Genomic DNA, 16,691 nt, shown 5'->3' on the forward strand with positions numbered 1-16,691 from the left:
GCTGAATAAAATAGCCAGCTTTTTGCAGTTTGCTAGTGATGAGAATTAACCCAGAGATTTGAACAGCCAGTCCTATTGTGATGGATGATCTAAGTAGGACCAAAGAAATATGTGGAATATCTTCCAGTGGTTTTTAGCTTCACTTTTTTCGCTGAATTTTGCATCATGTCTAAATTTCATGGCAACTGTGTCTGTTGTGGCTCCTGCCTAGGTCAGCCGCGGTCAAAATATTTTTCTACAAATCTGCATCGGTCTCCAGGTGGCCTGTGGGTTCCTTGGACCTACACCAGCTATACAACTGGTGTAGTCCAAGGACAGAAAAGTGGCAGTGTGGGTTGGAAAAGAGGGGATAGGAATCTGGTGCACACTGGTGCTGCTGAGATCCACCTCCTGTCCTCCCCTTCTCTGCCCACAACACACCCCTGCTGCCAACATACCAGCACAGCCTTTCGGAGCCACTGCTATGCACGCTGTACCTCTCTCCATTTGTGGTAGTGGCCTGGACACATGCATCAGTGGCCCAGCTTTCACCCTGCCATACAGTGCCTTGCGCTGCTGGAATGGGTGTTCCAGCAATTCAAGGGCCAGATAGGCTTGGGCCCTTAAAGTTTTTATGTTTACTTTGTCATAATTGTGGGCACAAGCCAGCAGAAAAGTCCTTCCTGTTTAGATGAAGAAGGGAGACGTATGGCAGTGATGGTCCTGTCCCCTGTGTTGCCCAGGGGCCAGGACCACAAAATATTGCCCCCACTAAGGAAAATGCCACCCACCAATTTGGGAAAAACCAGAAGTACCTTTCTAAGGCCTTCTGGAGGCCACAGAAAGCTTCTGGAAGTGACTGTGGGGGGAGCAGTGCTGAACCAGGTGTCACGTGCCGCCTGGGAGCACTTGCACCTGTGGATCCCCCTTGGTATGCCACTGCACCTTATGTGCAGTTTAGCACCTGTGGGACTTGCATGCAGTAGCGTTTACTGGTAGAATGTGTCCTAAACATTTAGAAAGCCATCATGATCTGTGTATATGGTGAAGATGGTTAGTGCAGATGCAAGTAGTTGAGAACTCTCTTTTGCAAGGCAAACTCATTCTTGTGGTTTAAGCAAAACCCACATGAGTCAACTTGCCTTGCCATATGGTATGAATGGTGCTTGTGTCCAAGGCTTTCAGTACCGCAGAATAGTTGCAGTGTGGTGACTGTAAATTCCCAGTTCTTCATTTTGCACTCCCCTGATTTATTTCAAGAAAGCCACCAGCGGTGTGTGGTGCTCTATAACAGCAAAAAGACAGATCCCTTTGGGACAGGGGAAAGAAGGAGGTGATTGTAAACAAGCAAAAATTAGGTGTTTAGTTCCGTTAGGAGAGGAGGACCAAATGTCAAACTGGTTGCAGCTTGAAATACATCTTTGAATGTTCCTGCCCCTCCTGTCTTTGATTCCCCAAAATGACAGCATTTATTACGTCAGAATAACTTCTGAATTATTTTCTTTCCATTTTTACTTCTCTGTCTCTCTGTGTCTCTCTCTCTCTCTGCTCATCTACTTGGAGAAAATGCTAGGAATCTGAACTGGATCTCTCCATAACATTCTGAAAACTGCAACCTTGGTTTCCAAGTACCAATGGGAGAGGCCTGGCAAGATGGCAATGATTCACTGCTTGAGTGGGGCACACCAGCCCTGAGTTAACATTTCCAGTGTGTTTTTATTCCTGCTTTTTCCTTCACAGGAAGTGAAGCTGATTTTAGCTCGTCAAGCAGCACGGGCAGCATTTCAGCACCCGAAGTCCATATGTCTGCGGCTGGGAACAAGAGGTCATCATTTTCTCGCAAGTAAGCAGCAGGCTTGTACTGCACTACCCAAATTATGAATGTTGCTGATTTTGGTGGTTTGTTAGTGGAGGGGGGTGGTGGAGTGGGAGGAAGTTGGCCTGGATTTTTTTTGTCCATTCACTTGTGTTGTGCACGCTTGCAAGTGTGATTTGCGGTACAAGCAAGAATCTGAGATGTAGGTGACAGTTGTTATCTAAAGGTTATAAGTAGGGAGCAAAAGGTCATATGCCTGTATTCACCGCTCATATTTGCAGTGTCGGGAAGTGGACGCAGACCGGTTAGGATGCGTATAATGGGAAACAGCTGGACAGAACTGCACTCATTCCAAGCAATTAACCTTAACCCTCTGGTCAGCACACATTTTGTTTTTCTGCTGTCACAATGCATTGGCCCAGCCGGTGCCCTGCTGTCTGTTGAAAAATAGTGACGCTAACATCTGTATTGCCAGTGCACTAAGAGATGTAGTAGTGGCAGTGATGATGACCCCAGAAAATGGACTGAGCTTCCCTAGCATCATAGAGGGGTGGGGGAGGCACAGGGCTCTCTGATTGATGTTGGCTGAGCTTTGCAGAAAGGCCTGTGGAAGAAGGAGCGGAAGCAGCAAGGTCCTGGGAAGGAGATCCTAAGGCAGCAGGCCAAAGAAAGGAGGAAGGGGCTGGGAAATGATTGGAAGAAGGAATGGTCCAGAGGGATACAGGCGAAAGAGAAAAAAAAAAAAGCAGTGGGAGGATGTGGAAATGGAACAAGTAATAAAGGCGGTTGTACAACTACGGCCCAAATCCTAACCAACTTTCCAGCACTGACATAGCTGTGCCAGTGTGGCATGTGCCGCACCCTGCAGTTGGGTGGCACTGACGGAGGCCTTCTCAAAGTAAGGGAATGCTTGTTCCCCTACCTTCAAGTTGCACTGCTCTTACCTTGGAGCTGGAAAGTTGGTTAGGATTGGACCCTAAAGAGGTTAGAGAGGCTTGACCATATATTGCTTTGAAACAGCCAGCCAGATCTTTGGGCTCAAAAACTCTACCTGAGATCCACCACTGGATAAGAAGTCGTCAATCATTTTGCGGAACATCTGGCAAGCATCTTGGCTGCTTGTGTGACCATTTTAATATGACATATATGCACATGTGTTTCGGGCAAGAAAGTAGGGTTTAACTGTGGGGGGGGGGCTGCATCAGCAACAGATTGGGAGAGTCCGAGGGGCTAGTGGATTTGGGCTGCCTTTCACTCTGCCACTACTACCTCCATTCCACCTGCCACCAATGCAAGCTGCAGTGATCTACTTCCTGTGCACTTGAGTGAGAAGCAGGTTGTTCTCCTCCTTACCATGTTCCTTACACTGCGCCATGAATCCTGGAGGTCCCACACATCAGGGTTTCACAGTGGCTTGCAAGGAACATGGTAAGGGCTTTGGATTTTTTGTTTTTGTTGAAGCATAGAGGCAGTGGACCCAAGATGGCATCAGGCAGTGTTCCAGTCACACCACCCCTGCCCATCATCAGTGATGAGTAGCAGGGACATCCTACCATAGCATAAATCAGGGGTGCCCAAACCCTGGCCCTGGGGCCACTTGCAGCCCTCTAGGCCTCTCAGTGTGGCCCTCAGGGAGCCCCCAGTCTCCAATGAGCCTCTGGCCCTCCAGAGATTTGTTGAAACCCACACTGGCCCAGCATAACTTCTCTCAGTGTGAGGGTGACTGTTTGACCTCTCGTGTGAGCTGTAGGATGAGAGCTCCCTCCACTGCTTGCTCTTTCACATTTGTGATGCAGCAGCAGCAGCAGCAAAGGAAAGGTCAGCCTTGCTTTGTGCAAGGTCTTTCATAGGCATTAAGCTATTGCAAGACCTTCAATCGTTCATATAAGTTCATCTTTAATCATTTATGTAAACTTATGTAAATTTATTCAAATTTTAAATGTAAATTGATTCTTCTTTTTCCCCGGCCCCCAACATAGTGTCAGAGAGCTGATGTGGCCCTCCTGCCAAAAACTTTGGACACCCCTGGCATAAATCATAGGAGGATGGAACATCTAAACCAGCCCTAATGCAGTTAATATATGACTTCAAAGAATTACATCTACCATGCAATTAGGGCTTGTTTAGTTATTCATGTCACTGGGTGGAAGTTATGCTGTGACCCTGCTGTTCTTTGTGCAGTGATGGGGCATCTCATCCCAAGTGGCCTGTTGCACCCCTCAAGGAGGCCCCCTGACAAATCCAGACTGCTACATGGTTGTATCCTGAGAAATGTCCCTCTTAGAAACATTGATTTCCTACATTAAGGGCAATCGAACATTATAAAAAAGCAAATCTGCTGGAATGGAGATTTGGATTAATTTAAATTAGAGTAACTAAGTAACCTATCCATTTCTCCCCTAAAAATTGTTAGAAGAAACACCCTGGGATGTTGGAGTTAAAGCCATTTATAATGCCAGTAACAAAAAATTAGGCAAGTTATTTCGGCGCAGAGGTGAAACAAGGAAAACCACACAGCTAAGGCATTAAACCGCCCCTGAAACCTTGTATAATATTCCTTCAAATACAACTCTTGAGCCAACGCGGCAAATAACACTTGCCAGAAATATCTCTGCTTTGCTGCTTGTACCAAATGCAAGCAGTTTCCCCCCTTTTTTTTCAGTTTCCTCAATTTTTGATTCTTTTGGAAGTTGCAGATTTTGTTTTTTGTTTTTTTGCCTGTTTGCAAAGGCAAGGTGCAGTTTTGAGAGATTCATTCGGAGCACCAGCAATGCCATACGACCCCCAGTGCAGCCTTCCCCCGTTGTAGTCTCCTAAGCAAATGGAAACAGAGAGATCCAGACCACAGCCTTGGGATGCTGGCAGGCAGCAAAATCATTCCACCATCTGGTCGATATAAAGTGTTCCACTTGCAAGTGGAGGAGGAAACCAGTTCAAACGAATTCTAAATAGAGTTGTTTTTTTTACATCATAATTTGTGGTGATTCATATATGGAGACTATCTTTCCCCATTTACTTTTTTTCTGAGCTCCTTTCTTTTATATTCTTCTGCAGGGAGGGAACTACTTTTTTGGCATCACCCGCACAAAAGACTGACCACTAATTTGCATGTCATATTTACATGAACAGCCTAATTTGTATTTTTCTAATGGGAGCAGCTCTTTTCATCAGCTGAAGCGTCAAATATCCCTTGAAACTGACATTTTTGTTTGTTTGTTTTAAGTTAATTCAGCTGCTTAAAATTATAAGGGCTTGGAAACTGAATGACTGCAAAACAAAACAAATATAGTGTTTTTACAGCTTATTCTTCTGGAAAATGAGATTTTAAAATGCCTTGTATTTTCTGAATTATTTTTGCAACCATTGGGAGAGAGAAATAACAGCATAACTATCTGCTCCGGCACGGTATCTGAACTGACAAGCCATAGTACAGCTGTGGTTCCACCTCATGCACCAAAGAAATGGGAGCATTGAGCAGATAAAAAAAAAAGAGAGAGACAAGCAGCTCTAAGTCATGGTTTACATATACATTTGGAAACTGAAACTGTGGCTAGAATTCTAAAATGTAGTTAATAAAAGTCATTTGTGTGATGTCACATGGGCAGACAGCAACTGTTACCCTGCACATGCCCAATCTCGTCTGATCTCGGAAGCTAAGCAGGGTCAGGCCTGGTTAGTACTTGGAGGGAAGACCGCTTGGGAATACCGGGTGCTGTAGGCTTATACCATAGTCTTTCGAGACTGAAGGTTGCCAACCAGTTCAGTCTTAATGCTGGGCAGTGCTGGTGGCCCACGCACAGCTATCACAAATGTATTGTAAGGCATGTTGCGGCAGCTGGGAGGAGAAAGACACCAGCAGGGAGGCCAAGGCCAGTTTGTGCTGGGCCCTTTGTGCCTGGATGCGGGAGCGGTACATTGCCCTCCGAGCAGCCGGGTGGTGTTTTGGATGGAGGTGGGGAGGGCAGCAGGGAGGTGGGGAGGGGGCAGAACTGGATGTATAGAGGGTGGGTTGGGAAGTGGATTAGGTCCAGGAGGGGTGGCAGGGACATCCCTCCCTGCCACCAAGGGTGGCTACTTGGCTACTGCTGAATCCTATCCCCCCTCCTGGGCCTTGGAGCCCCACAGGTCTCCTCAGTTCTGTGCCATTGATTGAGCTGGCGCAGATCCGAGTAGACCCATAGGGGCTGCCAGAGCGCGACACAGGGTAAGGCAACAAAAGTTCCCTTACCCCGAGCAGACCTCTGGCTGCTTCCCTGGCCCCACATGATACAGCAGTGGCCATTTTGGCACCGCTGTACCGCAGGACGGTAACTCCAATAGAAGTGGGCTGTAAATCATTGTCACAGGTATGTTTTGCTTATCTAGCTAGTGCACGGGAGGGATCAAGACCCTGGTAGGGGCTTGGATAGGGCTTTAGGTCTTCCTCCGTGTGCTCATTTCAGGTGGGGAAATGCTTTTTCCAACACAAATGCAAATGTGAGAGAGCAGGTTTCCTCTCATGGTTGGTTAGTAAACTCAAAATCTCTGTGTTTCAATCCTGATTTCCTCCACCCTTAGTCAAAATCCAGTTCTGTTTATTCTCCCCCACACTGGCATTATATCAGCTCTTTATTCTCTGCTCGGAAATGACGAGCTGAAGAGGCCATCAGGAATTCTTTTCGTTGCGCTCTCTTTGAATTCTTGTGTGTGCATGTTGCAATGTATTGTAATAATCTTGTACTAAAGCATCATATAATTCATATAAAGAAATTTTGGTTTATTCAAAGTATAATGTCTGGCCACCTAATCTATTTATAAATTTAATTAACTTATTAAATACACATATGATTCAAACAGAAGAAACAAGCATTCTTTTCTTGGCTGTCAGAAGAGACATTTTCTTTTGACTGCGAGTGGGGAAGAATGTCTCTAAGCTAGTGCCATAGCCCTAGTTTTTATATACAGCAAGCCCTCATTTGAGGTCATTTCATTATAAACTTGATGAGAAAAATAATTCCCTGCCAGGGCCACTGTCTGTGTGGAGTTTGCACATTCTCCCCATGTCTGCATGGGTTTTCTGTGGTCCAGAAAGCTCACATTTATTTCAGTGCTCAATATTAGAAGCGTTTTGCGTCTTTATTTAGAAGTTCGGTGATATTTTTCTGACCAGAAATATGCTGTGGGAACTTAACTCTTGCTTACATAGACCAACAGTCTCCAAACCATTCTCCCTCTGGGTGTGGTGTAATGGTGGCGAAGACTTAGGGCCCAATCCTATCCCATTTTCCAGTGCCAGTGCTGCTGTGCCAATGGGGTGTGCACTGCATCCTGTGGTGGGGAGACAGTCACCAAGGCCTCCTTATGGTCAGGGAATATTTGTTCCCTTACCTTGGGGCTGCATTGCGGCAGCACCGGTGCTGGAAAGTTGGATAGGATTGGGCCCTCAGGCTGCAATTCTAACCACACTTATCGGGGAGTAAGCCCCATTGCCTATAATGGAACTTACTTCAGAGTAGGCATGCATAGGAGTGGGCTGTTACTGTCCCACATCACAGCCAATGTTTGTCACCCCCAGTCCTCAGACTCATGCCGGGCAGTCACTTCTGCTGCCCTTTGCTCCAGAAGGCTCTGCACTCCAACTTCCTGGTGGAAGCAGCTGCCCGGTGCGAATCTGTTTGAAGATCAAGAGTGACAAACATCGGCTGCGGTGCAGAATGGCAAGGCTTCACCACTGCCGCGCCAGGATGGAGAATCTTGGGGCTCCGGATGCAGGAAGGGAGAGAAAGATCTTGCATGATGCATTTGTTTTTTGCTGTCTGTTCTAGCCGGGGTCCTCATGGAAGGAATAATGGATTGTCGTCTTACAAGTCTGGATCTAGCCCTCCTACATCCCGTGAGAAGGAGTTCCTGCCGATGCTGAGCAAAAATCAGTTGAGTCCCATTAGCATCCATCAGAATTATGGGGCTTCTTCAGCAAGCAGCAGCAATTCAGGGTCATACAAGGGAAGTGATAGCAGCCCTGTTCTGAGGCAAGTGAGCTTCTCCACACATCCTTCTCTTTTCCTCTTCTCATTTGAGTCCCCTCCATTTCCAAGCTATCATCTGAGGGCCAGACCAGACTAGACAGGATCTCCCTAGGTTTCTGTGTTTCTAATCTGAAGTTCCATGGGGCTCCTTTGGAGATCTGGGAAGAATCTTAACATTTTCTATACTGTAATTCTTCCTCTCACCCAAAAAGCTGCTGTTAACTCCATAGGAGAAAATGGATCAGCATTTGTACCTGTCTTTTTTTTTTTTTTCTGCTCCAGGGCTAATAACAGCTGTGTGTGAGAGAGATTTATACTGGGGAAAGTGCATGGGAGGAAAGAGTTAAATACCTTTCTTGTGTTTCCCTCCCAACTCCAAAGAAACCTAGCAGGACAGCTAATTACTAACCAAAAACTTTGGAAAATTCTAATCACTAATCTCATGCATGGCATCTGGCTTGGTCCTCACACTCTTGAATTGTTACAGGGTTGTCTTCATTACACATCATTGCAGACTCCTAAAGGCATTTGAACAGGGTGTGCCAGGGGAGCCCATTCCCATCTTCTGAATGAGTTTCTTTTCCTGGGTTTGAAGCTTTGGAAAAGGCCACCCATGCATTGCTAGGTTAAGGCTTGTCTTACCTTCTCTGCTAAAGGGGTGTCTTCTAGGTTCACATCTAATTAACACTATGCATCATTGCCTTGACCTGCAGCTGCTGCAAAAAGAACCTCTGGTGTTGTTGCATATGCTTGTATTCCGTGATGTGCATCTTTAGTGACATGCTTTGTGTGGCTGCTTCTTCTCATGGTGTATTTAACTAAAATCAACTGCATTCTGCTTGCAAGCCTCAGTCTGCTTGGTTCAGGGTGCTTTGATTGGATCCAGAATAGACAGTTTGAGGACTTGGGTTCTGAGTTAGGGAGCAATCCTAAGCCCTTACGTCAGTGCTTTCCAGCAGCAGCATAGCGGTGCCAGTGGGACGTGTGCTGCATCCTGCAGTTGGGTGTCACTCACGGAGGCCTCCTCAAAGTAAGGGAATGTTTGTTCCCTTACCTCGGAGCTGCATTGCCCTTATGTCAGTGCTGGAAAGCACTGACATAAGGGGTTAGGATTAAGCCCATAGTCAAATCATAGGATTTGAGGTCATGGCTATTGCTGGCCTGGTGCTCTACCTTGGAAGATCTAGTTTCACATTCCTGCTCAGTCATGATGCCTTCTGGGTGACCTCGCTCTCACTATCTCTCAGTCCAATCTGCCTCACAGGGTTGTGGGTAAGGACAAAAGGAGAGAAGGAGCTCCTGAGCTCCTTGGAGGAAAGGCAGTATAAAAATGTGAAAAAATAGATAATAAATAATACCTTGTTCGATTGAAACTTATGGGCAATGGACACGTAAGGTGCCAGGATAATCATGCAGATAAAGACAAAATGTGTTGCTAGCATGCCCAATAATGTACACATGATGTCACACAACAGTAGGTCTCCTTAGCAAGTCACCCCAAATTTTTGTTTGGGGAATTTCTTACTGAGTGGTTTGGCAATGGAACTGATTGCCAAGGGAAGTGGTGGGTTCTACCTCCCTAGAGGTGGAGGCTCGACAGGAACTGTTTGGAGATGCTTTGCAAAGAATTTTGCTGCTTTAAGCGGGGGGGGGGGGGCAAAGCAAGAGTCTTCAGCTGTCATGAAATGGCTGCTGACAAAGCACACAGTGCTGCATCGGCAGCCATTTCCAAGCACTGCCGCAAGAGCCGGCAGTGCTTCAATCCCACCTGGTGATCAGGCAGTTGTGAATGGGTGGGGAGGGGGCAAAATTGGGCTAGGATGGGGATGAACAGGGGCAGGGAGGCTGCAGTAGGGGAAGGATCCGTTGGCAATGGTACATGCTGGATCCTATTCTCCTTTTTAGGTCCTCCCAGCCCTTTCTCCTCCTTGGACTTGTGCCAGCGAAAGAGCTGGTACCGGTCCAAAGACCTATCATGGAGCGAGAGTCTTTTGAAGGGGTAGGGGAAACAAGTCACCTTTCCCCTCCAAAGCCTCCTGATACTGTGTGTGCCTTTTTGGCATGGCAGCAGTGGCAGGAGGGGAGGGGGAATAGATAGAAGAATGCCGGCCTTCTTCCTCTTGGAATCCCCAGTGACATCTAAAGCCCATTTGCTCTCCAGCATATCTGAATCATTTGCATGAATCATTTTGGTGGCCTTGCTGCCTACCTACCGGAATTTGAGACGAGATGAGAGAATGACTGTCTGTGTCTGAAGTCTGTGCCTGATTATCAGAAAAAAGACACACTCTGCCATCTGTCTGTGTCCCTCCACAAACTGGGGGTTGACTCAAGCACAATTGTTTTAGCATCTCAAGTCACCATTTCTTATTGTGAGTAGAATGCAAGCACAGCCTTGACTGGACTGAGCGTAACAAGTTTCAGGAGCAACAATGTTCTTTTTTTTTTTTTTTTTTTTTGCAGGAGGTCTGCAAGATACACCTCGTGTGGCGAGAACCATGGCGTTAAGCCACCGAGTCCGGAGCAGTACTTGACCCCGTTGCAGCAGAAAGAAGTGACAGTGAGACACCTGAAAACAAAACTGAAGGAATCGGAGAGCAGGCTTCAAGAAAGGTAAGCCTTCCTGCTAGGAATGGATGCATTCACAGATTACCCACTGCACTGTCCACACAGGGATACTTGGTAAAATAATGGTGATCTCATGGATATCAATCTCTGCTGGCTCCTAAACAGGTCCAAGTAAAACATGAACTCCTAGAAGAACATACACTTAGGACCTAATCCTATCCAAATTTCTAGTGCAGCCCAGATGTAACAGCACAAATCTTCCCTTACATTGAGGAGGCCTCTGTGACTGCCCCCCCCCCCAGGTTGAAGCACATGCCACATTAGCATGGCTGTGTTGGCACTGGCAAGTGGGATAGGACTGTGCCCTTGGACTGCAACCTTATGCATGTTTGCATGGGTGTAAGTCCCATTAAACTCAGTGGGGCTTATTTCTGAGTCGACACGCATAGGATTGCATGTTAATACGGTAATGAAACTGTGCCTACAAGGCATATCTAGCTATGCTCCCAATCAGTGACATCACTAGGGCCTACATCATGCAGGAGGCCAGCGCGTCACCGCTATGATGGACCTCCTCCCATGCAGTGGGCAGGGCAGCGCCCCAGGCAGGGGCTGTGATGATGTACCATTTCCCTGCCCCTGCTGGTTTTTTGGCTCTAACTTTTGATAGACTACAGATATTTCGACATAGTTTGTTTCATTGCATTCAATCACACATCAGTTGATATATAACGTGATGGTGTTATTCGAAAATACCAAAATTTTGGTGTGTAGTGGTGTTACCCCCCCCCATGCGCACCACCCAGTGTGACCCGCATCCCCTGGCAACGCCACTACTCCCAACCTCCTGATAGACATCTGAACCCACTGCCTTCCATTTGTGATCAGATTTATCACATAAACGTAATATAGGGTCTTCCAACGCAGTTCTGTATGCTGGAGATACAAACCTGAGCAAATTTCAGCAATATTACAGTTATTGAGAAAATGCATCCTACCCTTGAAATTCTTCTTGTCTTAGAATGATTTTTAGCTCAGTGGAGCCTTCAAAAAAATTGTAAGAATTTCTCAAACGTCCACGTCTCACTCTGGAACATTTTGCTTCTGAGACTTTAAGAATTGTCACTTGAAAGACAGAAATGAAAATGTGGCCAGCTGCCTTGGGTTTTGTTGCTGCTGCTTAGGTCATCTGTTTGCAAAGGCCATCTGTGCTGTCATTCTGTAGAGGAGGCACCACCTTGTATAATGCAGCATACAGGTCCAACCTATTTATACACGGATTTTTTATACACGGATTTGACTCAACACGAATGGCCGCTGCAAATGAGAAGGAATGTGCTGATCCCTGGAGAAGGGGAAAAATGCATCCCTTTAAAATCAGTTTAAAAAACTGAATAATCCTTTAACAACAGCCTCCTAAATGAGAGAGAGAGGAGAGAGAGAGAGAGGGCAGCTGGCTGACAATCCTTCTCTCCCCAGCAGACCCCTCCCTTCCCCCTGAGCACGTGAAAGAAAGGTGATCACTTTGCATTGGTGAAGGGAGGGACTGAGTGAAGCGCTTGGAGGAGGACTGATCGCTGGATTGTCTTCTTAATGACTCTTATCTTACATTGCAAAGGTCAACAAGGCTGTTTTTAAATCACCAGAGCAAAGAAACTTTGTTTTTTAAATTGATTCGCTATAGTGCGTTTTTTGCCATCCACGTGAGTGCTTGGAACGGAACCCATGCGAATAATGAGGCTCAACCTGTATATTTCTTTGTTTCAACTGAAAAGGTTCAGCCTGTACATTTGAGATTTCAAGGGCTAAACTACATGTTATACTGCAGAAGGTGGGCAGAGCTCAGAAAAGTCCTTCCTTCTGCCTTAAGCTTCTTACTGGTGTTTGTTATGTTGCATCTGGCCTGCCAATCCAGGAGTAACTGACTATGACATCATCACCAGTTATACCTGGTGGTACTTCTAATAGGTGGACCATGCAAAGTGGTTTGGGGGGTGACAAACATTGAGAAACACTGTCCTAGAGTACAAAATGTGTTGATAGGAATTGGTGTTGTCTTTTTCCTCTCCAGAGAAACAGAAATCAAGGATCTCAAGTCTCAACTGGCACGCATGAGGGAAGATTGGATTGAGGAAGAATGTCACCGTGTGGAGGCCCAGCTTGCCTTGAAAGAAGCGAGGAAGGAGATCAAACAACTCAAGCAGGTCATTGAAACCATGAAAAATAGCTTAGCTGAAAAAGACAAAGGGATTCAGAAGTATTTTGTGGACATCAACATCCAGAACAAGAAGCTGGAATCATTGCTTCAGAGTATGGAAATGGCACAGAATGGCTCTTTCAGTGAGGATCGGAGTCTAGAGTATGGGTATGGGTCACCTGATAAATCTTTAACTCGGAGTACAGACTATTCCAAAATGGGCAACAGTCTACTCATGGAGGACCAATCTATGGAAGATATGGCTGATAGCGGAGTACTGCTTAGCGACGACATGGCTAACCGAAATTACTTATTTGAAGAGACAACGAGTGCTACCACACCAGAATTCAGTCCAGCTCCCTTCACGCCCTCACCTTTAAACCCTATTGACCCTTCCCAAAACTTACTAAACACCAAAGAGGAGGATGGTGACCACAACTACAGCATGGCAATGGAACAGGCAGTCCAGGCCGATGTGTTGCTGTATAGCTCAGATATGGAGGAACTCATTCAGAACATATTTAAGGCACAAGATAGTTGCTCTCTCAGCCCGTCTCCAGCTTTAAAAGAATCGGATGGATCTTGTCCTGAAAACGCCACAGACTTGCTCGTGGATTTGACTCCGTGTGATCCAAATTCTGTCATCCTGTTAACCCCCATGGAGTCGATGAACAGCGCCATGGATTCTAGGTATTATGAGAACCGGGTCATGAAGGAACTGGACTTCACAGACTGTCATCCTGACATGCTTGGGGATGTTGTGAAAATGTCTGAGGGAAGTGTTGGGAAAAGATACTGGAGCAAGAACTTCCTTGTGGATCTTTTGGCTGTCGCTGCCCCTGTGGTGCCAACGGTAATATGGATGTTCAGTACTCAGAGAAGAGGAATTAGTTCGGGCTACAGTTTTGGAGCACTGCTTCGTGGCTGCTGCCTGGTAGCTTTGAATTCCCTCCGCCATGTTCCCACTGACATCCGACCCAAGATGTAACTCTCCCATACCGTGTGCCAAGAGGTTGAGGTCTGGTGGGTGTGGTGAGGCCATGATGAGCTTGTGTATGTAATGGTGGGTCTGTCCGTTTTGCTCCTAAATGTTTGATTTGCACTATATTTTGCTGAAAGCCTGTTTGTTGTTTAAAAGTGAAGCTCATGGCGACACAGCAATTTGTTTCCGCCAAGTGCAAACACAAGTGTGTTTTAGAGAGCATGCTAAGCACATCCCATTCTGTTGTTGGATGTACCGCTTATTATACCAAATGTTTTCAGATGTGAGGGGAAAGGTTCATTCTCTCAAAGGCAGCTTACATAATCTGCGCATGTATTGTCTGTCTGTGCTTCTTTGTGTGCTTCAATTGTGTAATCACTCCAGGATTCCACTGTTGCTGTATACAAGGGGACCGTAACCAAAAGGGGGGGGGGAAGACATGGGGGGACACACATTGTAGACTGGTTGGAGTCTTGAATCTTGTTATGTTTTATAAATATGGCTGTGAATATATTTTATGAAGAATGTTTTAAGTCTTAAATGAATCTGATTTGGAATGTGCCGATGTCACTCAAGTGTATGAAGGAATATTTTAAATGTATGGTGTACTAACTTATTTTTTTCTTCTTGTTAAATCTTTTAAGGAAAAAAAAAAACACAACCTTTATAACCACATAAGTAAAGCATGTTGAAACCTACTTGGTGTCTTTGACTGTTTCTGCACTCAAATGTACAGCAGAGGCATTTCCTTGTCAGTGTGCTGTGAGATGAAAAAGGTTGAAAATCGCTGATTTCCCAGTGCCACTGCAGTACTCCAGTGACTTTGCTGGGTTGGATGGCGCTCAAGACGGGGTAATGTGATGATGCTGTCACCCCCCCCCCCCCCAACCTCCAGAATGGCTCCAATTTGGAGCCAAACAGTGGCATGGGCAGGCAAGAGGGCCCCTCCCTGGATCTCTGAACACCCAGCGTGTGAGTGCTGTGCACCCCTCCCTGAAAGAGCCTGACAAACATCCAGATTATGTGATGGTGAGGGGGTGGATTGGCCCAGCCATGCTATGCCCTTGGAACGTTCAATCCTCTATTATAATTCAGCTGCCAGGTAAACTTCCCCCTTTCCTTCATGTGGTCCACAGAGTGAAGCAATTGTTCCTTCCCTTTCTTTTATGCTTTGATAAACAACTGCCGCTAGAGATAGAGATTCTCAGGCTGTCCAGTGGAGAACATGGCTCAAGATCTTGCCATCTTGCTTCTCTGCAGCCACAAGCCAAAATGTTTGGATGAGCATACACACATTTGACCTTTTCTAAATGGGTAGTGGGTGGGTTTGCAGAGAAATCTGCTTGTGAAAAGCTGGGGAGAAGCAGCCACTGCAGGTTGGTCCTCATTATCTGTGGTTTTACGATTCATGTATTTGACTCACTGCAGATTGCAACCCCACAATAGAGAGCCCTAAAGGACCTCCCAGACACAATCACTTCCAATCACATCCGAACATCTTGTGAGGTCTGATCATGGATTTAAGTACCTGTGGGGGGTTCAGGAATGGTCGCCCCTGCTGCTATCAAGGACGAACTGTATATTCAGTCCTCCCTCCCCTGCTGCTCAAACAATGAAATTATGCAAGCTCTAAAACAGGGGTCTCCAAACCCCGGTCCAGGGGCCAGATGTGGCCTGTGGAAAGCCTCTGTCAGTCTCTTGTCCCCTGAAAGCCTCTGGCCCACTTGGCCGAACATGATTGGAGCTGTGCTCTGGTTGCATCTGGAGGGTGTTCTAAGGGCCAAAGCGGTTGAATGAATGAGCCCATTCATTCATTTATTCACTCAGCTAAGTTCCATCTCTAAGTGATTTATATAAATTTTATATTTAAATTTTTTTTCAGGCCCTCTACACCGTGCCAGATATTTGATGTGGCCCTCTGGCCAAGAAGTCTGGAGACCCCTACTCTAAAGGAATGGAAAAGGGGAGGAAGGGAAGGAAGACTCACAGGGCAAGCCACACTGGGCAGGTGGGGGGGGGGGGTTGCACTCCTCCTTTTTTAGGAAAGACGAATACTGAGGAATAAGTTCTCAAAAGGAACAGAAGAAATGGATGATTTCCATAAAATGCCATCTGGTGGTCCCCCAAGATGTGTTGAGCAAAGGATGGAAACTGGTAAAGGGATAGGTGAAAACACTCGTCATTTTAATAACAAGGACATTCCTGCTGAATCAGACCTCAGTTGTGTCTAGTCCAGGAGCTTGTTTCCCTCAGAGGCCCACAAGCAGGAGGTGAAGGCATACTTCTCCCTTGCCATTACTCCCTGGCAACTGATACTAAGAGACACATTGCTGCAGAAACTGGAGACAGTCCATAGCCATTGTGACTAGTTGCCCTCCATTAATTTGTCCAATCCCCTTCTGAAGCCATTCAAGCCGCTGGCCATCACCACATCCTGGGGCAACAAATTGCCCAGGTTAATTATGTGCTGTGTGTGAAGTACTATCTTGTGTTGTCTGTGCTAAATCTCCTACTGATGAGTTTAATTGGGTTAAACCCTAGGGTTTCACTGTGAGAGTGAAAAATTTTATGTCTCAATTATGTCTGTCCATCCCCTTAATAACCTTTCTCAAGTTAAGAAGCCCCAAAGGTTGTATCCTTAATCATAAGGAAGGAGCTCAAACCTTCCAATGATTTTGGTTACCCTATTCTGCACCTATTCCAACACTATAGAACTGTACACAGTATTCCAAGTCTGGCTACATCATAAATTTGTACAGGGGCAATATAATTATTAAAACAGTTCAGTTCCATTCTCATATTCCTATATAGGGGTATATCAACTCTGAATGCAGATTTTCCATTAGTTGTTCTTGCTAATAACCATTGATGAACTTATTCCAGGTTTGCATGTCGTGATCTAGTAAGCAAGCACAAGAACACTTGGGTATGGTCAAGCAAACACTATTTTCTTAGAAAGATGCAATTCCCTTGCACGAAACCATAGCTATTCTCACTACACACTGCGGTTCAGTATATGGCTATAGGGCAGCTTGTATTTGAGATCTGCACTCTTGTCAAAGATTTTCTGAATTCGCATTCAACCTGCTGTTTGTAAATCCTGCCTCTGCATGTTAACTGATAGTTGGCCCTTTGCTTGATTGT

The 16,691-nt window shown here is 46.0% G+C and overlaps 1 protein-coding gene and 1 pseudogene across 5 annotated transcripts in view; both read left to right on the forward strand.

The window, feature by feature from the left end:
- Positions 1 to 14,232, forward strand: part of SYBU (syntabulin) — a 42,063-nt gene extending 27,831 nt beyond the window's left edge. For 3 of the 5 annotated variants that reach the window (XM_066625565.1, XM_066625568.1, XM_066625570.1), the window contains 4 exons: positions 1,720 to 1,822; positions 7,600 to 7,803; positions 10,264 to 10,413; positions 12,440 to 14,232. In XM_066625565.1, coding sequence (XP_066481662.1) covers positions 1,720 to 1,822; positions 7,600 to 7,803; positions 10,264 to 10,413; positions 12,440 to 13,553 — 1,571 coding nt within the window. In that variant the 3' untranslated portion in view covers positions 13,554 to 14,232. The remainder of the gene's footprint in view (positions 1 to 1,719; positions 1,823 to 7,599; positions 7,804 to 10,263; positions 10,414 to 12,439) is intronic. The other 2 variants (XM_066625567.1, XM_066625569.1) reach the window with 2 other exon arrangements.
- Positions 5,397 to 5,516, forward strand: LOC136650110 (5S ribosomal RNA; annotated as a pseudogene).
- Positions 14,233 to 16,691: the final 2,459 nt, after the last annotated feature.

This window comes from Tiliqua scincoides, chromosome 4 (assembly GCF_035046505.1).
Source record: "Tiliqua scincoides isolate rTilSci1 chromosome 4, rTilSci1.hap2, whole genome shotgun sequence".
In the NCBI taxonomy this organism is placed as follows: Eukaryota; Metazoa; Chordata; class Lepidosauria; order Squamata; family Scincidae; genus Tiliqua; species Tiliqua scincoides.